The sequence below is a fragment of the Myxocyprinus asiaticus genome, chromosome 44 (genome assembly GCF_019703515.2).
Source record: "Myxocyprinus asiaticus isolate MX2 ecotype Aquarium Trade chromosome 44, UBuf_Myxa_2, whole genome shotgun sequence".
Lineage (NCBI taxonomy): Eukaryota > Metazoa > Chordata > Actinopteri > Cypriniformes > Catostomidae > Myxocyprinus > Myxocyprinus asiaticus.
The window spans coordinates 18,858,982-18,879,821 of record NC_059387.1 but is presented as its reverse complement, the minus strand read 5'-3'; the positions used below and the strand labels follow the sequence as shown (position 1 = coordinate 18,879,821).

The 20,840-nt window shown below is 39.9% G+C and overlaps 1 protein-coding gene across 4 annotated transcripts in view; it reads right to left on the bottom strand.

Moving 5' to 3' along the window:
* Positions 1-5,234: 5,234 nt before the first annotated feature.
* The window catches only part of mllt10 (MLLT10 histone lysine methyltransferase DOT1L cofactor), a 65,025-nt gene continuing 49,419 nt past the window's right edge, over positions 5,235-20,840 (bottom strand). For 2 of the 4 annotated variants that reach the window (XM_051686922.1, XM_051686925.1), the window contains 10 exons: positions 18,123-18,237; positions 16,420-16,492; positions 13,910-14,082; positions 10,214-10,405; positions 9,791-9,864; positions 9,020-9,360; positions 8,666-8,686; positions 8,079-8,169; positions 7,315-7,503; positions 5,235-6,880 (listed from right to left, as the gene is read on the bottom strand). In XM_051686922.1, the coding sequence (XP_051542882.1) occupies positions 6,833-6,880; positions 7,315-7,503; positions 8,079-8,169; positions 8,666-8,686; positions 9,020-9,360; positions 9,791-9,864; positions 10,214-10,405; positions 13,910-14,082; positions 16,420-16,492; positions 18,123-18,237 (1,317 nt within the window). In that variant the 3' untranslated portion in view covers positions 5,235-6,832. The remainder of the gene's footprint in view (positions 6,881-7,314; positions 7,504-8,078; positions 8,170-8,665; positions 8,687-9,019; positions 9,361-9,790; positions 9,865-10,213; positions 10,406-13,909; positions 14,083-16,419; positions 16,493-18,122; positions 18,238-20,840) is intronic. The other 2 variants (XM_051686923.1, XM_051686924.1) reach the window with 2 other exon arrangements.

The following is a 20,840-nucleotide window of genomic DNA, read 5'->3' as shown; positions in this document are numbered from 1 at the left end:
GGGGGTCCATCGCCGGATCCGTGGGAGGGAGGTAGTGATGAGTTTGGGGGAGGCTCAGGACTGTAGCCCCTGTACCCAGCCCCGCTAATCTCATTCAATGGCGGGGGAGGACACATACTGTAAAGACAGAGAGGAGGTGGAGATGGGGCCCCTCGGGTCGACGGAACAGCTCTAAACTCACAGGATCAAGGCGAAACACGACTGTACAGGAGGAATTCGGTATCTGAGCAGAGCCCTGGGCAACTGTAGTGCTTATTCAGAGAAGCGCCATATTTAATTTTTGACGGGAATGAAAACGAGGCTGTGAGGGATAGACGCAGTGGTGTAGTGTTTTAAGTGGTGGGCATACTGTGAATTTATGAAAAAAAAAAAAAAAAAGTCACATAAACTTACAAAATGTATATCAGGGTAAGTTTCTTGCTGGCATGGTGTACAGTACACTAAGAACCATGGTATGGTAACAATGTTAATTATGTATTTCAATTAAAAGGTGTCATTAATGTTCCTTTCATTAAGCTACTATGAAAATTGTCAATACTTTATTATTACTCTAACTAATAAACTAATTCATAATACGCAATAAACTGTTACGCATTGTAGCTAATATGAGTGTAGTAATGTTCACAACACGTTATCTTGTATTACCATATAGCCTACAGTATAGCCTACATAAAAATGAATGGTTATTTGTTTTATTTGTGTACTGTTATGTGCTTTTCTGTGTCTTGTGAAATAGTTTTTCTTCTTAGAAATATAAATTTAAATGATTTGATATCTCGAGAAAAAGGCACCACCAACAGCAGTAAAAGGCAAATAATTTTTTTTTTTTTTTTTAAAAATAGCAGGGATGATATAACATGCAGTATTTTCACAGTTCAATAATAATAAACATATATATATATATATTAACGTTTAGAAGGGAAATACATTTACAATGCAAATTATGGTTACTCCAGGGATGCTTGTGCATAAGACGCTGGAAATGTCCAGCCCCTTACTGAAACGGAAAATATGATTGGTTAACAAATATCCAATCGCGTCTGAAATGAACGTTCTGATTGGTGGATCAGTTTAGTCGTACTGTCTGTCTTGTCCGTGCCATCAGTTGCGCTCCCGCAGCTCCACGCGCGTTTAGAGAGAATCACTGTATACACACACACACACACACACACACACACACACACACACACACACACACACACACACACTTCACTTCACTCAACGGTGCTGCGGCATCGCGTTAGTAGATTGAAAAAGTTGGGGCTTTTACCCCAAATACTATACTGCCACTTATTGGACAGTTATTGAAACACTTTTGATTTAATCACCTTGAAAAAAATACTGCAAATGACAAAGAATTGTCTCATAATAAATGTGATAATTTCAGGGATTCTCATTAGCTACATACATTTGCATCATTTTAAAGGTTATTAAATGTTAGTTTTATTTTTCTTTCACACTTTTCATTATTTTTCATTATCATACATTTAACTGTTAACTGTCATAAACATTGCAGATAGGTTGACAGACAACAATGACTGTCATTAGTGCAGTACAGTATTTATAAAGCGATTTACAAGAAATGATTTGCGAGAATTAGCGATCAATTATTATAATTTACAAATCAAATATTTGATTAATATATTTTTTGTAAAGATTTGGTGACTCATACTGTGTACTGTAAATTCAAAATATTACTGTAAACTATAATTACAATTTTATATATATTTTTTTGTTTGTTCTATCATTCTTTCTATTTTCATCTTTTTCTTTTTGAGGTTTAAGAAAGAGTATAGAGCACTGAGCTCCACCCAATAATAAACAACAAACTAATAAACAAATATATAGATAAATAAATATGCTAAGCAAACAGTATCTTCCACTAATAATCCAACTAAATTATTTCATGATGCATATTTTATTTGATTATCCACTGGACATGACACATTTGTCAACAAGTAATCTTTTTTTGTGATACTATAATACTCTTACATCAGTCATTATTATTTAAAAAGCTAATTAAATAATAGTTTAAAAAAAAAAAAAAATGTTCAGGCACGTAAACGGACAGCAGTGGTCCTTTACTGGCTACCCAGGAGAGCCAAGAGTGGTGTCCCCATAGGCCTCTGGCAGACTGATTGAAACCGTTGATGTTGGACAGGAGTTCAGCTGGAAACAAGGGGGATGGGACTGAAGAGGGGGTGTGTCCAAACTCCCAAGATGTGAATGAATAAGTCCAGAGGAGGAGGGGTGCAGCTAGAATTGGAGAAAGATAGAGGATAGAACAAGCAAGAGCGAAAGACATAGAAACAAAAGAGAGAGAGCGAGAGTTAGAGAGAAAGCAAGCAGTAGAGAAAAATAGAGAGAAGTGAGAAAGCAAGAGGGGGGTGACAGTGGCATGTTTAAACAGCCAGGACATGATTGACAGGTCTGATAAGAAAGGAGAGAGGAGTGTATGTGAGAGGGTGGAAAGGGGGATCAGTCTCTCTGTCTGACTGAGAGAGGAAAGTGAGCTATTAATTACTAAAGCAGAAGCAGATGTAACAGAATGGTGCCTGAGCAGCTGGAAATCATCAGCATGAGCGAAAGAGGAGGAGAAACAAAGATGGGTGGGGAGAAAGAAAGAAAGAAAGAAAGAAAGAGAAGTGGACACTCCTTGCATTCAGTGGTTCAGACCACTCTGAAAGATTGAAGATATTTGATTGTTCTTTAAACCCCTCTTCAAATGATAACTATTTTGACAGAGAATGTGGAGGAGAGGAAGAGAGGATGAGCTTGTATACTGAAGTTGACAGATGAGCACAGGAAGAGGATTACTAGAATAATAAAAAGGAAGATTTGTGTTTGCATAAGTAATGCACCTCCAAGCAATTATCAGTGAATTAAATCAAATCTCAGCCATCAGTAAGTGTCTCTGCTTTCCCTACATCCCAAAGACATGGCACTTTCAGTGGCTCAACACAATTTGCAGGCTGCAGCTCCAACGATTTAACACATTTTCATTGTGTTCTAATAATCTTCCTAAATTTCAATTTGATGTGGCCATTCGGGTTTACAGTTCCAGTGAGAAAGAGAAAGAGAGTGACCATAAATCAGCCACCTCCCCTCCAGCTCCATCAGTTTGCAGCTTTTGTTACCTACCTGTAAGCTGAATCCATTCCTTACAGGCAGCAGGGGTGAAAATGAATCGTCCCTAAGGATCTAAAGTGTTTTTTTTTTTTTTCTGGATCAACCCCCTCCAGTGCACCTGGTGGAGAGGGAGGGAGAGAGAGACACAGGGGCTTTAGCAACTCTCTGTCCCTGGCCTCCTATTACCCCATCTGCTTTCTGTGCAAAACACTGAGCGGGCATTGACATTAAGGCATCACGTGACAACAAATAACAAAATATTTGATTTATCATCCTAGTGTAAAAATGATCTAAGAGGTTTATTAAAGATCTAAGTGAGTTATATGTGCTGTGTTAACTTTAAAAAAAAAGGTATCATTTTTTAATCATGGTAAAAAGCAAAGTGGTGTCCCACAGAATGTGACATTTACAAATTTAGCAGTGCTTTCATCAGATTAAAATAAAGCAAAGATTTTTCAGATGTGTGAATGCTGTCACTGGCCCCATTGTGTGGGTGCCGCTCTGAGTGTATCAGGCTGGGGTGGGGGGTCAGAGGTCAGTGGGTGGTCACTAGTGTGGACAGCTTGATGAAGCTGAGGGGAGAGAGGGGCCTGCTGTTCCCACAGCAGGAGCACTCTGAGCTGGGCAGGGACGGTGGGCAGGTCCCCAGGGGTCATGCTGAGGAATGGGTTCCACTCACCAAACAGCAAACATGAGGACAGACTGCAGAAATACAGGGGTTCTAAAATACAGAGGGAAATAAGGGCATTCAGTGTTGCATTACGTGATATTCATTTGAGAATAATCAGAGGGATGCACCGATCCTATACTGACGTTTTTAGATGGATCGGGTATCGGTCCGACCAGCCCGACCCAAATCCGATACGTTAGTCATGTTTGTTACTGTCTAGCTCCAAAAATGATATAAAATAACCATAAAAACACCATATAAGTAGTCCACATGACTTGTGCATTTTATTCAAACCCACTTGAAGACTTGAAGACATGCGATAGCTTTGAGAATCGGAAAAGTCTGTGTTAAATATGTAAATATACAGTAGTATGCATGCGCAGAATGACACATACAGAGCATGCGCGCAATATGTGAGCGCTACACCAACAAAATCTCAGATGTAGAAGCTCATTAGTTCGGTTCACTTATAACATGCATTTAGAAGGAACCGGAGAAGAATTTCACCAGATTTTGAATAAGAATCGAATTAAACTACTGTGAACTAGCCCACATACAGACACTTACAGGACTTCCTGGAGTGTCCCGACTGTCAAAATAAAAGCCAGAGGATTTTAAAGTTAAAGGTACACGATTGAAATATATTACTATTGTATTATAAAATTCTATAATAATAATAATAATATCAATAATAATTATTTTTCATGATCATTTTTATTTATTAACAAATTACAACAAAAGTTGACTGGGTTCCAAAAAATAACTGAATAAAAAGTATTTTATCTTACAACTGAAGTGAACAAAAAGAGATCTGAATCCTTTAAAGTTCAGATACAAGTTGAAAAAAATGTGCAAAGAAAACTGGCTTCTTTTCTACTAAAGATTGGAATTACTGCTAATTTTGCTACTACATCCAGTAGACTATTTAACAATAAAAATTTTCTTAATAGTCTACACATTTACATTGAAATGTGTAGTTAAAGGTGTGTGTGGACTAAATATAGTTTTGAAAAGACAAGTTTTTAAATTCAGAAAGCTATGGAGTGAATGACCATCTACATTCATCTAATTTGTAGTCTTCAGATGTATTTTATGCCGTTTTAGTTCAGCAACTACATCAGGACTGTGTGATGTAGTTCAATGTACTGATGTGAAGGCCAAGGGTTAAATTATATAACGCTAATTAGTTTAATTAGAATCTAAAACTGCTTAATCTGCACTGAAGACTAATACTGCTTTCTTATTTAAATTTCAGCAGATGAAATTGGATTGTTCCATAATTGAAATACTTGTCAAAGAGAGCCCCCATCACATGTTGGGACTTCTTTTGCAAATAATTTAAAGCATATTAGAATGCAACTAATGTGCCGAAAAAATATAGTTTTGCTACTTACAAATCTTCTAAGTAAAAATTACAGACACTGCAAACTTTGTTATAAACCAATTTTAATTTATCACTGAAAAAGCACAACACTACAATCTGTGTTCAGAAGCAGGACTTGTGTGGATTCTCTTTTATTTATGTTTTAAATACGAACTTTAGACATTTTGCATAATTTCTGACAGAACAGATACATGAAATGTGGATGTACCACATCTTTAATGGAGTATAAAACCATAAAAATAAAAGGGTGGAAAAAAAAGTCCCTGCACATACAAAAATAAATTAATACACTTTATCCAGTCACCAGTCTCGTGGAAAGTCTGTTGGAAAAGATCCAAACACCCCAACATTGCTTTAAAACAGTTCTTCACACCACTAAGTGAATCACAAATATTTATTTACAAGAGAAAAGGGGTAAAACTGTGCTAACTAAATCTTATTTATTCAGACAGCTTATTCTTAATCCAATATGCATCTGTTTTACATAACAAAACGAAGGAAAAAACAGGCGTATTTACAAGACCACAAAATTTCTTTGTCAAGTAGGCTTTTTTTTTTCTTCTTTTTTATAACTTCAAAACACCAGACATGATCATCAAAATGTTTACAAGACTCAAAAGAGCTGAGAATTTTGGACAGTAGTATAAAATCATTTCTCGAGTTGGGCGTTAAAATATATTACCTTGTGCCCAACATGCAATGAATGCAAATAAATAAAAAGGAACAATATAAAGTTGGCTTCAAAAATGATCAATGCAGCACAAACATTTGAAATCAGAAATCAGATTTCAGTGTAGTCACTGTACAGGCAGAGTTCTCTGTTACTCTGAACTAGGTACTGCCTGAGCAACGCTGATAGGTATTAATTCATTTCACAAAAGCTGATTAACTAGAGAGAAAAGAAAGGAGAGATTGGAATAGCGCGTGGCCCCAGCGGAGAGCTTGGAGAATGGAGCCGGGCACTTGGGTTCAGGGCCTGGTCTATGTGTCCTGGCTTGAGAGGTAGTTTCTCTTCGAAGAGTGCAGCAGGGTCAATGAGACAGTCTGTGGACCTATGGAACACCTCCTCGCCAGGGAAGCTCAAGATCAGGATGCAAAGAAGGCCTTCATGGTGCACAAATGTCTGATCACTTAAGCTTTGAAACATTTGACGCCTTTATATACACACAGACAAACAAATATGACAGGGTTTATTGAGATTATAGTTACACGTTTCTATTAAAGGGGTACAGAGAGGTAACAGTGGTGAGCAGACACTGTTGCAGAAGCTTGAGAAGCTTCAGTCCCCATCCAAGACCTCAGTCTACACCTTTCTCTCACAGCGACTCACACCAATGTGTCATTTTCAGCACACTGGCAGGGTGAGAGAGAACGTGTGTGCACATGTGAGTGTAAGCCTGTCTTTTGGCCCCCCTGGGACCCTGAAGTTTACAGCAAGTGATTTACTCAAAATCAGTACAACATGTTTTTTGCCAGATGGGCATCAAACTGGCAAGTGTGTGTGTACAAATCAAGGCTAGCGCTGGTGAGGGTTTCTTGCAGTGGGGGAATATTCTGGTTTCGATGCTCTGATAGTCAGCCTCTTGGGACGGGCAGATTTGAGAAACTCCATAAGGCAGAACTCCTCCTCCAAAATCTTGTTTTCTGCATCAAGTCTTCTCCTGTCCTGTGACAGACACAGCCTTCTCCCCAAGCCTCTGAATAATCACAGACACACACTTTCATTAAAAACACATTCTGAACAACAATACGGTCAAAGTGTTTATTTAAAATTGATCAAATCAAAAATACAAAACATTTCAACATTTTGTTGAAGGGATAACAAGAGCAAAAAACAAACAAAAAAAACTCAATTTACTCATGCTCATGTTGTTCCGAACATTTCTTTCTTCTGTGAAACACAAAGACGTTAGGCAGAATGTTAAGTACTAATAGTCTAAATCACCATTCACTTTCAATGTGTGAAAAAAAAATAAAAAGATACAATGTGAATGGTGACTGAGGCTTATATTCTGCCAAAGATCTCCTTTTGTGTTCCATGGAAGAAAGAAATGTGTATGGGTTTGGAACATGACAGTCAGTAAATTATGAAATAATTTTTATTTTCTCTAGGAATTGGTGTGATATGTACAGTACTAACTCCAGTTTTGGGAGTGCTGTTGTCATTGTGCATGGCGAGGAAGGGGTTAGTGGTGATGGCTGGTTGGTTGCTGGGCAAGAGGCTGTTGATTGGCAGCTGTTGCAGCTGTATGTCATTCTGCTGCTGCTGTTGTTGTTGTTGGTGCTGCATTAACTGATAGAGTAGAACTTGCTGCTGCTCCTGCACACAGACAGACAGACAAACAGTGTGATGAGATGTCTAGACTCAGCCTCAGACGGCACGCCCACAGACTGTCCACAAACCGTCTGATGCATATTGCACACAAAAATGGCAAGCGTTTTCACAAATTTGCAAGCTCCAAATTGGAGATTGCTTGGCTGTTTCAACTCAGGAAGAACTAATTGTGAAGCTTGTGAGGTTCAAGGCATTAAATCTTTTAAAGACATTCAAGAGTTTTGTTTGATACATTAAGTAGCAAGTAAATGAGGTATCCTTGAGCACGCCTGTTAATATCTCTTTGATTTCAGATTTATCTGCTCCTAAAAGCCATGCAAAAAGAATTATGTGGCCACATTACATTTCGGTGAGATGGCCTCTTCAAAGCAAGGCAGTTCTTGGCAAGAATAAGCTGCCGTATCAACAAGACTGTTGATGGTGTGGCTTTGCAAGACTATGAGATGTCAAACACGACTGCAGAACAGTTATACTGAACTTTGCTGCAAGACTCCAAGTCACTGCTCACACTGCCTCAAAACTGTGGATGTAATGGAAAGTGTGGTAAGTGCTCCTCTTACCGTTGTGGGCTGCTGGGAGTTGAAAAGATGCTGCAGTTGATGCTGATGGAGGAGGATCTGCCTGTGTTGTTCAGTGAGAAGCCTTGCCGCACTGCAAAAACATAAACATAAGCCCCCATAAGCAAAATACATTTAAAACATCATTTCAAAAACATCTCACGCAGAAGCACCATTTCCAATGGCCTAACAAACACATCAAGTAGCACCGGTACACCAAATTGCATTAATAAGAAGTGAATGTCCTGTCATTGCTCAAACACAAATGAGTGAACCACATGCAAAGAATTCCACATGTCATTACTAATGGAAAAAGCATTTTCCTTTTGACCCAAGTCAAAGAAAAGAGACAAAAAAACTGTCCATTTTAAATGAAAGAAAAACAGAAGGATACAGTAATGAAACTACAGAATCATGGTAACGCTCCTAATTAAGGTGTTTCAAGATCAACTTGCAGGAGAAACTCATCAAAAACTTCACCCATTTATTTAAGACTACAAAAGTTGTGTTTCAGAGACAGACATAGAGAAGCAGACAAGCACACAGGTAACACTGGAACAAAATGAGCAGAGTGAGACACAAATCCTCACCTGGTTTTTGCAGTGGACACACTGCAGCATTCCGAAACGCATAAGCGACAGAGAGATTAGGAAGCAGAGAAGATGAGAAGAAATGAAGGAAATAGGCAAGCATCACACATTACCAAGTACTGCATAGGTGAATCTCATGCAATAATGTACAGGTTATATTTCCCCCAAAATCAAAAGAAATTGTGAAAAAAAAAAAAAAAGGTTTTGTGAGATTCATCTGCAAATCCATATCTGCATCACCATTAACTGGCAGTTCAACAAAAATCCAGACTATGGAATTATGATCCTCAAACATGGAAAAAAAAAGGACTGAAACATTTAAGTGCAAAGTCTAAGATGTGTGTGTGGTTGTACCTGCTATTGAGGCTGTTGGACATGGGCAGAGAACTGCTGGCAGCTGAGGAGGGATGGGGCAGGGGGCTGCTGTTCTGGACCAGGCTGGGGGAGGTCTGGATCACTCCATTCAGGGCACCCACAATACCACTCATGGCCAGGTGGTTCCCCTGCAGAGCGCCCATCAGACCTGTCACCCCAGATATGCCAGGCAGGGACGAGTTGGCAGTGCCAGGTTGGATGGCCACTCCGGCCATGCCGACTCCATTCACCTGCTGCTGGGGGGGACTGTGGGCTGCTGAAGGAGGGGTGGAGAGAGACGAGGTGCTACTTCCACTACTATGGCCACCAGACAGGGGATCCTGCAAGAAAGAGAGACAAGAAGAGAGAAAGCACAAGAACATGAGAGAGACAGAAAGAAAGACAGAGACAGAAAGACAGAGAGACAGAAAGAGAAAAATAGAAAAAAAAAAAAAAAAAAAGAGAGATCACGTGAGAGTGAAGCCTCCTTTACCTGTCCAACCAAAGCAAATATTACATCACACAAGTAAGATTTTATATTAGTCCATTACAGGAGACAGCATATCACTTAACATTACACAGCCACCAATTATCCCATGTATCTATGTCATTATAACACTATGACTACGCACTACATGATAACACATCACTAAAACACATTCATTGAACACTCGACTATGTACAGATATACATAATATAGCACTTGACTCAACTAAAGAGGTGCTCAGTCCCAGCAGATGTCATCTGCAGAGCAGGGGTAGAGGAAGTTACCTGAGTGGGCAAGGGTTGAGAGGACTCTGTTAAAACACTGATGCCTAGCTGATTGCTCTTGCTGTGCAGCATGTCTGGAGGAGAGAGAGATTTTGCAACTTGACATGAATCTGGAGACCAAATTAGCTAGAGTTGAGCTGGGAGAGGAGGCTCTGTGAGCAGAACAGAGGGGAGGAGGGGGTTGGACGGGTGTGTGTGTGTGTGTGTGTGTGTGTGTGTTAAGGAGTGAGGCGAGAGGTGGGCTCATTGGTGAGGCGTGTGTATGTTTGAATATGTTGATTAGGGGTGTTTAGGGTTGGGATTAGACAGTGACGGTCCAGATGGAGATGGTGAGGGTGTGTGGGCATTACTGAGCTCTGTGTGTGTCAAAACTGTATGGATATACAAAAGACAGAAGGCAGCAGAGGCAAATGTGTGTCTAACCTGTGTGAGTGTTGCCGGGGTACATAGGAGAAGAGGCAGTGGTGGCGGTGGTGCTTGCAGGGGTGAAAGGCACAGAGAGCTGAGCGCTCAAGAGTTGCAGACGTTCCTTTTTCATGGTGAGAGTTCGTATCTGCTCTTCCAGACGCCGGTTCTCCACTTGAAGCTGGTGCAGGGATTTCAGCATTCCCAGCACTGGACACATAAACAGACAACATACAAATATATACCAGGTTCCCACACTTTTTGGCCAATGAATTTCCATGACGTTTCCATTGCCTTTCCAGTTGTTCATGATTACAGAAAGGATTTACTTGAAATCATATTGGGTGGTTCTCACAAAACCTATTAAGAAAGTGTTTTATTTTACTCCAAAATCAAAAGAAACAAGAAATTATATTTTGCAAATAGATGAAGCAGCCCATTTTTAGAGCCATTAAGTGTCATTATTTTCATGAGAGTTACATTTTACCTCCCAATTCTCATTACCGTACTGCGAAAAAAAGGTAGTCATTATGATACTCATTTACACAACATGAAAAAATTATTTATCATTTTAAATGTAAAGTATTCAAAAATGATAGAAGTACTCCCTTTCATTTTAGCCAGTTTTTATTAAAAAGAAATCATTGTAAACAATGGCAAAAGAAAAAGTCAAACGTCCATGCCTGTTACGGTAATGAGAATTGAGGGGTAAAATGTGCTTAATTTTCACGAAAAAAACTTCACAATTCAAAAAACTTAAAAAGGGATAGTTCACCCAAAAATCATCATTTACTCACCCTCATGTCATCCCAGATGTGTATGACTTTCGTTCTTCTGCTGAACACAAATTATGATTTTTAGAAGAATATTTCAGATCTGTAGGTCCTCACAATGCAAGTGAATGGGTGCCAAAATGTTGACCCTCCAAAAAGCACATTAAGGAAGCATAAAAGTAGTTCATACGACTCCAGTCTTTTAATCCATATTTTCAGAAGTGATATGATAGGTGTGGGTGAGAAACAGATCAATATTTTAGTCCTTTTTTGCTAGAAATTCTTCTCCCTGTCCAGTAGGTGGCGATATGCACGATGAATGTTAATCAGAAGAATGGGAAAGTGAGAGTTAAAGTGCTGCCTGACTGAGAAGGGAGGAGAATTTATAGTAAAAAAGGACTTAAATATTTATCTGTTTCTCACCCATTCCTATCATGTCACTTCTGAAGACATGGATTTAATTACTGGAGTCTTATGGATAACTTTTATGCTGACTTATGCGATTTTTTTTTTTAGCTTCAAAATTTGGCTGAGAAAGAGCTGAGAAATTCTTCTAAAAATCTTCATTTGAGTTCAGCAGATGAAAGAAAGTCATACACATCTGGGATGGCATGAGGGTAAGTAAATGATGAGAGAATGTTCGTTTTTGGATGAACTATCCCTTTCATGGTCCGAAATGTAGGCTTCATTTTTTTTATTTACTTTTTTACTTTTAAAATATAAATGTTACATTTGTTTTGTATTGATTTGGGGTTAAATATGACCAGAACATTTTCTTGAAAGGTTTCATGAGATTTATCCTCTTACAGATATTGCCAGGCGGATTTCTTTTTGTATGTTGGATTGCAATCTTTTGCATTAATAGATTTAAAAAGATTGACACTTATTAGCATCTTCCATATGCTATGGGAAAATGTCTGATGGACAGATATAACGGACTGATCATAACGCTGGCTTTTGAGTAAGTTTTACTCTACATAAGCACTCTCTAACCAATGTAATATTTTAGAGCACAGCAAAACTAGAAAACAAATGTATTGCAATGATAGAAATGTCCATGCCTGGAATTCTCAAATGTAAAATTCTCAGATATTTCTAAGATCTGGTATTAATATAAAACTGGTAAAAAAAAATAAATAAAAAAAATAAAAAAAAACTTAAATGAAGTTTGACTAAATGCACTTTTAGCCACAGTGAACCCAATCTCACAACAGCAAAATTACATCTACATGTGCACTCAGGCAGATCAAGACCTCCAGAAGGAAATACAACAACAGACTTCCAATCTTTCCCGTGTCCTGTCTGAGGATCACAGGGCCGTGCCAGTTTTGTAGCACTCTTTAAGCACTGATCGGCGGCCAGCAACCCCTACTGAAATGCAAACCAGATGCACTGTCAGCAAAACCGCAAAACTGGTCTCCTATCAGTGACAAACAGAAACCTCTTTCCACACCAGCAGAACACAACTGCCCTACCACTTCCTGTTCAGGCCTCTCCACGCATTTGTCTGACTTCCCCCCGCTGCTGAAAGAGCTTCTATCATAACAGAAACAGCTGCTTCTCATTCACACAATCCTGACACTACGAATCAACCTGCTGCTACTGCAAAATTCACTACTACCTCCCCGCTAACATTACTTACAGTTGATCATGAAGAAGCTGTTCAGATTTTACACAAGAGCTATACAGAGACAAAACAGACAGGCAATGAAGCTCATAATTACTGAGGTAAATGCAATTAACCAATAAATTAATTACAGACTTCAAACGGGCATGCTATTTGATTGATATTCAGTTTAATTGTTTAATTTTATGACTTTGTAATTATTCTTTCTTTAGATAAAATATTTTGAAAGGAAGCGATGGATCCATGGTTGTCCTCGTGGCCCCTGAGGAGACCAAACATGAGCCAACTTTCAATGAAATGACCATAGTGGATCAAACCTTTTAGCATTTAACTGTTTCCAGTGGATTAACATGCTCAGTTACACGATACAATAATATAATACAAGATTACATTTTCAAAAGAAAAAGAAAGTGGTGCTTGCCAAGTTTTGCAACATCACTTTGCCAAGGTGTTATGGCTAGTGTTAAGCCCAAAGTATACTTCGATTTTGACACAAACGCTCAGCATCTGCGTACAATCGAACGCAAGCCTGTCAAAGTATACTCCATATGACTGTGCGCGCATACACAGGCATTTGGCGCATGCGCACTACGACTACTATGAGACACCGTATTTCTCTTCAGGAGTTTAGACCCATAAAGATGTCTTTATATTCCTTCAGACTCAAGTTATACAAAAGCAAGTATCTCCTGACTTCCTCACACGTGTTCTTGATGTGCACATCTACTGTTGTTGTTTCTACCTTCGCCTCCTGTTGTTTACCGGCGATTACCTCTAGCGCTTCTTCGTGACAGAAACGGCTCAAATGTGAGTGTTGCCACCTTGTGAGACTACTAATTAGTGTAAATAATTCCAGGCGCATGCTTAGTTTGCGTGTTCCAAGACATGCAGTTCGAAAATCGGGCTGCGCGCGTTCAGTGCACTCTGCTGATGACGAGATTTGCGTCATGCGTTCTGTACACGGATGCTCAGCATTCGCGTCTGACCGAAGTATACTTTTTGCTTTAGCAAACACCAGTAGTAGCACAACCACTACAACCCATTATATGGTGACAAAAAAGACATTTTATCACAATGACAACACAAAAACCTTTTGTTCAGAAACACAGTAGCATTAGCCATCATAAAAAATGTAAGCTGCCCTATTAGAGTTCAATAGCACTGACCCACCCCATGGCTCAACAACAACCATAGCAAGACAGATATAATGACAACCAAAGAGGGCCAAATGCCTTTGTTTGTGAGTGTTGAGGAATAATATTGCATATAGAGGCAATATACATCACGTATGTGTAAAAGAGAAACTCTTCTCACCATCTCCCTGTGAGCCCTGTTGAAGGAGGAACTGCTGCCCTTCGTTCCATTGTCTTTCCAGCAGCTGGTCAATGCTGGTGGCCACAGGGGGCAGCGTATCTGTACCAGAGCCCAGCCCTGGAAGCAACGGTCCTGACGAGTCATACCGGATGTGCAGTCCACTTAACGGAGACCTAAGGTCATTAACAGACAACAAGTGAGACAAGACCGATATTTGCACAGAGTACTTGATAACTTTTTATGAAAGACACTGAAGAAAAAGTTTGTCACCTCATAAATTTAAAGGAGATGTGTGCAATTTTTTTGGATCTTAACATTAAAAATTTAAAACACATTGTTGCTGGGTCATTTGTAAAAAGTGACAAGAGTTTCCCAGAGAGGATACCCGCAGATTTTTTTCTTTCTTTTAAAAAAATAATCTTTAAATAAATCTGGAGAAGAGCTCGTTATGGAATATGCTGTGTTAGCCCTCATTCCCAAATGAAAATATAACATCTGCAATGACACCTACATTTGCTCAAAGGTAAAGCTAATAATTGAACATTAATTCATTTATGTGTTGATTCAAGTCACAGTAAAAGCATCAGTTCACAGCATCAAAATTAGTGTTATGAGATGTTACAAACAGCTCTGTTCACTTATGCTAATGTTATTAGATGTGTAGTTTTTCCTCTTTTCAAGTGACTGTGAATCAGAATCAAGGCAAATGATTATTACAGTCTCCACAGTTTTTAAACAAATTACTGTGAAATTTAACAATTTATTTGACAAAAAACTTCAGATAAATCTGCATTACAATGTCACTCTTCATACCAGCCCAAGTAATAATATTATCCATTCCGTTTATGAGAATATTTAGCCAAAAACCACGTAGTTCACGGCAATCCCCCATTCATTCCAATGAGGAGTTCTGCAGAGCTTGTTAGAGCAAGCAACTGTAACCAAGGGGGCAGAGCTTAGGGAAGGGTACATTTTCTAACGAGTTGGAATTACAGTTTTTGCACAGCGGATGAACAAATTGCAGAAAAATCCCATAGACTATATTGATGGAATATTCAAATGGGAAAACTGTCCAAAAACTCAAATGTAAACAAACAGACATCCATCTTACTGTAATGTCTGTACACCATCAAACTTTCAGTTTTAAACTTTCAGACAAGGCTATGTCTTGACAAACTTTGCCTATGTAGTTATTTTTGTGATTCCATTCAATGACGCTAGTGCTGCAGAAATAACACCTTTAAAAGAAAATGCATTTCACAGCTGTTTAGTCGAGCATCACATAGTGCTAGAGTTTTTTGAAAGTTGTAAATAGTCTGTGTTCGCCAACAAACATTCGCTAGACTGCTGTACTAACAACAACAACAACAGTATTTTTTTTAACTCCTGCTCTGGTGTTATGCCCTCAGAGGCAGACATGCTGCTCAGTAAAGCCAAACAGAGTTCACAGCTCTTGTGAAATGGGCTAGTGCGTATCTCTGACACCACAAATCTCAGGGCGCTCTTGTTTGGACAGACAGCGATCTGTGTTATTATGAATGCATCCAGCTCTGGGCTCTACATCAGCGGCAGCCATGCGAACGTGAATCTATCTCTGGGGTAATTATGGCTGGGCTGAGATCAGCGCCACAAGGCAATAAATCTCCACAACCACCAGTATTGCCCTAAGAAGCCATAACACCCTGCATAGCTGCACCGGTGTGGATCACAGAAATAGCACAAAGATATTCATGGTTCATCTGAACATGCTGCAGAACACTTCTAAATTCCTGTCATTCCAACATAACCAGAATGAGATTTTTGTACATGCACACGCACACTTTTGTACTTTCTGTGCAGGTACCATAAATGCCACAGCACAAATTGCCCAATGCACAAATTGACAAGCTAATCAAAAATCAAATGTGATCAAAGTGATGGAGCTAAATGCACTTCATAAACACATATTGCAACTTGATCTGCACATGCATTCTACTGCATTGACGTAAATCGGATCGGATTCATTCAATTACAACAGATAAAACTAACCATCCCATCTATTAAATATGCTGAAGCAGCAATGAGTGAAAAATATCAAACAATTCTTAAGTCACTGATGCAATCAAAAGTATAGTGCAGAATAACAACATACCTCTTCAATTTAAAATATTACATCCCGGAGGCATTTTGATAAACAGTATGCAAATCACACGGAGCATTTGTGTCATTATAAATCCATCTTATATCTTCAGTCATGGGGCTAGCAAGCCAAAAATCTATTTTTCAGGTTACAGATAAGGAACACAATGTTTTTTTTTTTTGGAGATCCCTTCTACATAAGAATCTGAAAATGCAACATGGGTAACAGCTGTGTTAAAAAATGCCTGCTGTTCAGAAGGTAAGTGCAAAAGGGAGGAACGGACTGAGTGAATGAGTGCAGGCTGGCGAATGGGGTGGGGGGAGGGAGGAAGAGTGAAATATCTGAGCCTGGAGGAGGGGAACTCTAGCTCAGGAATGTAAATAGGACTTACCGAGGGGAGAGGTTTGCCTTTGGTGAGTTTCCTCTTCTGGAGAAGCTGAGAGCTCCGTCTCCCAGCTCATGATCTGAAAGGTAAAAAGAAAGCAGCCGATAAGGAGCCAGTGTGCAGATGTGGGCTCTAGAGGAGCCTGGGAAATGCAGGGACTGGAGGCTCGATCCACACGGAGCCTGGCAGCTGCCAGTTCTCCCTCACAGAAATCCATCTATGGGCTGAAGAGTTGTCTCTCTGGCAGCTCAGCTTGCACACTGACACTACTGAGTGTGTCACTGAGTCACCTCGCTCTCTCTCTCTCTCATACACCCCCCCCTCGTTAGCTCTCCTTTCTTTCCCTCACCCCAGTTCTTCCTTCCCTGTGGAGGCTCCCATCGCCCTGCCTGCAGGCCCCATGCCAGACACTGCTTTTCATTTTCTGCAGTGAAAGTAATGAATCACATATGCGCCTCACCAGGCACAACCCCCTCCTCCCTCCATTCTTGCCACCCCCCTCCAGTCACAGTCAACCAATCCCATTTTTCTCTTCCTCTCCGATTCCTTCCCCGCCACCCCCTTCCTTTCCCCCCTCTTTTTAACACTTTCCAGCCCACTACCACCTCGAGCACAGGCTGCGGCAGGCTGACTCCAGTGGGGGTGTGGGCCCATCGGCCCAAGGTCTGGTCTGACTTGTAATGGCACCGACTCCTTGCCTGACCCTGGATCAGCCTCGGGGCTGCAGGGCAGACTGGACCCAAAATCATTGGGTATCACTTTACAAATTTTAAATTGCAAAAGAAAGAAAAAAAAGAAAGAAGAGAGAGAGAGAGAGAAACAGAAAGAACTAAAGAAAAAAAGCATTGGAACTTGGTGGAAAACTGCAATCAACAGGCGATAAGCATTGAGAGGAAAGCACAAGAACCTTGCCAAAGTAAATAAGCAGTGTCACACCTTCACGGATGCCACGCTAAAGCTTTGGATGTGCTGCGTTGAGAATAAGCAGCAGGCAAGAGCTGGGCATGTGCTAAGAGCACACAAGCGTTCCAGTCGAGTTGTGGTCTCTTTAAGGAAGGGTGTTCTTTCTCCCATTGTTAGTCAAATGACCCCCTGACCTTTGTATGAGGAGGAGGGCATGACTGATCCATTATTCCTCAAAGGCTGTGTTACTCTTTTTCCTTTCCTGCCCTCCTCTTTCCCTCTCTCTTTCAACCGGTCCCAGCTCCCCCCCTTTTACCCCCATGACAGGGTCCTGCAAGCCCATTCGCTCAGCACCGGGACCCCAGGGCTTAGGCAGGATCCAGGGAAAGTGTTGAGTGGACCAGGATGGTGAGAAGGAGAGGCTGTGCGTAAGGTATGCCTGCCTCTTAAACCCTGGGCAATCCCCTCAGTGTCATCACTGTGGTCATTGTGCAGATTAATGAAATGTTTTGAGTGGAGGCATGCTTCATTTAACAGGTATGCACACTTTCAACTCTCTGTCCCGGGGAGTTTTGTTCTTCATGTCTCCCTCTCCTTGCGACCTGAAGATGGCAAGGGGGGATACAGCTGACCACACATTCCACATGCACAGGCGAGCGAGGAAAGAAGGGTAGGATGAGAAGTAACTGCAGAGAAGAGCGCAGGAGGAAGGGATTTGCGAAGGGAATCCTGTGCTGGTGGGAGGTACCAGCTAAAGATTAGTGTGCTTCCCTCTCTGTTGCAAAACATGTGTGTGCGTCTCTCACCTGCTGGGGAGCTTTCAGACTGGGCGATCAAGGCAGCCATGGCCGAGTTCGGGTTCAGCCGGTTTCCAAACATATGGGATGGCACTAGGTTAAAGGTTCCCGGTAGTGAGTTTGACTAAGGACGAAACACACATAAAAGGCACACATTAGAATTAAGGTGGTAAAAATGTCATGCTCCTAATATTGTGGGTGCATGTCCCTGCATGTATGCAAGTGTATGTGCAAATGTTGGCCAAAGACCTGGATGACAAAACACCATGTCAGTCAGTATGTCTTTCCTGTGAGCCAGGAGAATTGTCGGAGCACACAAGAGCAAATCCACAGCCCTGAACAATACACAGACCATGTGTTCCTGCAGCTAATTATTTAATCCAATTAAGCCATTTCCCTAATAGGGGGATTGGTTGCGGTGCCGCTAAGGTAGCAGCATATGTGCACCAGAACAAACTTTGACTTCACTGTAGAAACCACACACATCTTTAACTAATCATTTTGTATTTAGTATTATATTCTTGTTATACAACAATGTGCAGAATAGTTTTATGACTGCTAATATATTAATTACAATTTACAGACAATTACTAGCCTATATACTTTGTAGGAAGTGCATCATTTTAATAATGTTGCCTATTATCAATGGTTGCAATCCTCTCTGACAATGCATCCTATTAATTCTGTCCTTATTCTCACAACATATTTTCATACAACCAACATTTCCTGACTTCCCTTTATCTACATATTTAATACTCTAAACAGATAGGAAATAAAGCTAGCTGGAATTACGTGGGATTCCTTGTTGTATTGCTGTGTTGTAGGATAATGTATTTCTTTCACCAAAACACATTCTGCAAACATTATAAACTGCTCATGAATAATCCTATAAAACACCATGATTTAAACAAACCTTGAACACAGGCTTCTATTATGGATCTTCTACTAACAACTGTAGGATGTAGTAAAAAACGAAGCATCACAGTCCTAACTTATGGAGCCAAGTCTATCAAATTCTCTAACCCTAACTAAAATCAGCTACCTGCCTGCAATGCCCTTTAGTGGCCTTTTTTCAGATTCTAAAATTACAACATTACAAAAATTAAGTTTTTCCCCCCTCAGTTTACTCCATTTAGTCAATTCTTACTGTATTATGTGAAATGTATTGTGCTATACTGTATACAGCCTTTGCATATTGTATGTGCTCTCCATTTCTCTGCAGTGTGTATGACAATAAACCTAACTTAGAATTTGAACCAACACCTTCAAAGCATTTACATCAAAATATACATTTACATATAAGTATACATTTACATATACATACACTGTATATACACACGTGTGTGTGTATGTATAATATTATATATATATATAAATAAATTTTTTTTTTATTGCTGACAATCATGGCTCTCACATTTCTGTCTGAAGTCTTTTCCATACCTTTAAAAAAAAAATAAAAAAAATAAAAATAAAATAATAATAATAATATATATATATATATATATATATATATATATATATATATATATATATATATATATATATATATATAATAATAATAATAAGTAATATCCTGTATTCTCCAGGCCCCTCACTTCCCTGCTGGCCCTCCCCACTCCTCAGACTCCTCTTTCAGGTCGTGTGAAGAGAGGAGGGAGTATGACCAGTATGAAGAAAAATCCTCATCCCTCTACACAGCTCTATGTCCAGCCTGTCATCTCCCATCCCATCAGCGAGCAGGGCTCAATGCACCAGCACAGGGAAAAGAGGGACAGCCAGATTGTTTGAGGCTTAGGGCTCTGAGCACTATTGTGGAGGTTAACGAAGAGTGGGACAGAGGTGGGCCTAGGGGGTGTATGCTAGGGTCGAAGTTCAACACTTCACTGCTTGCAACCACAGAATTTATTTTTCCCCTTCATTCTTCAATCAACAAAGGGAGATATAGGAATAGAGAGGAAGGAGAGAGAATAACAAAATTGCAAACATCATGTTTATGGAATAAAGGATGATTGTTTGCACAGAATGTATTGCTTCTATACTATTCTCTATAGTATACCTTTCAGTCCTATTCTAGCCTACTCTAGAAACTTGGCAGTGCAATGCAGGATATATTTTTGGCTTTTGTATGACAAATTGCTTGTGATGTTCCTCATTTGTGCTTTGGATACATGTATTAAATAATTACATGTAAATACTGATTTGAATTAATTATTTTCATGACCCTAGACATACCTTCAAAAACATCACCTGTTTACTGATCAGTGAGTCCCTACCTTGAAAAAAACTCCATCGTATTAAGGCTCCTATGCCATAAAGCTTAGGACTAATGGGGGATATTTGCAAGCATGTGTAAGGAGGGGCTGAACCAAAGACAGCCCTGCAGCATTAAAGCCATCAGTGGGTCTACTTCATCTCCTAATGTAAGGCCACCCTGCCTGTAGAGAGGGCAGCTCTGCACAAACAAAGCCCTGTTGCCTGGAGACGACCGGTTGCTACAGCAGCGCAAGTCAAGACAAGATGCTCAGGAGAGCAGCAGAGACTGTGCTCAGTCTTTAGTGTGCTTCCAAAGGGCACATTAGGAACAGTGCTGGGGTCCCAAAAGAATGTTTTTTCTTTATTATTGTGATGTGAACATATGGTGTAGTCCAACCATGGGGAGGAAAAATTTGAGTTTCTTTTTTATGAAGTCAAAACTAAAATCTGATCTATACATTCAGGGCTCAACAA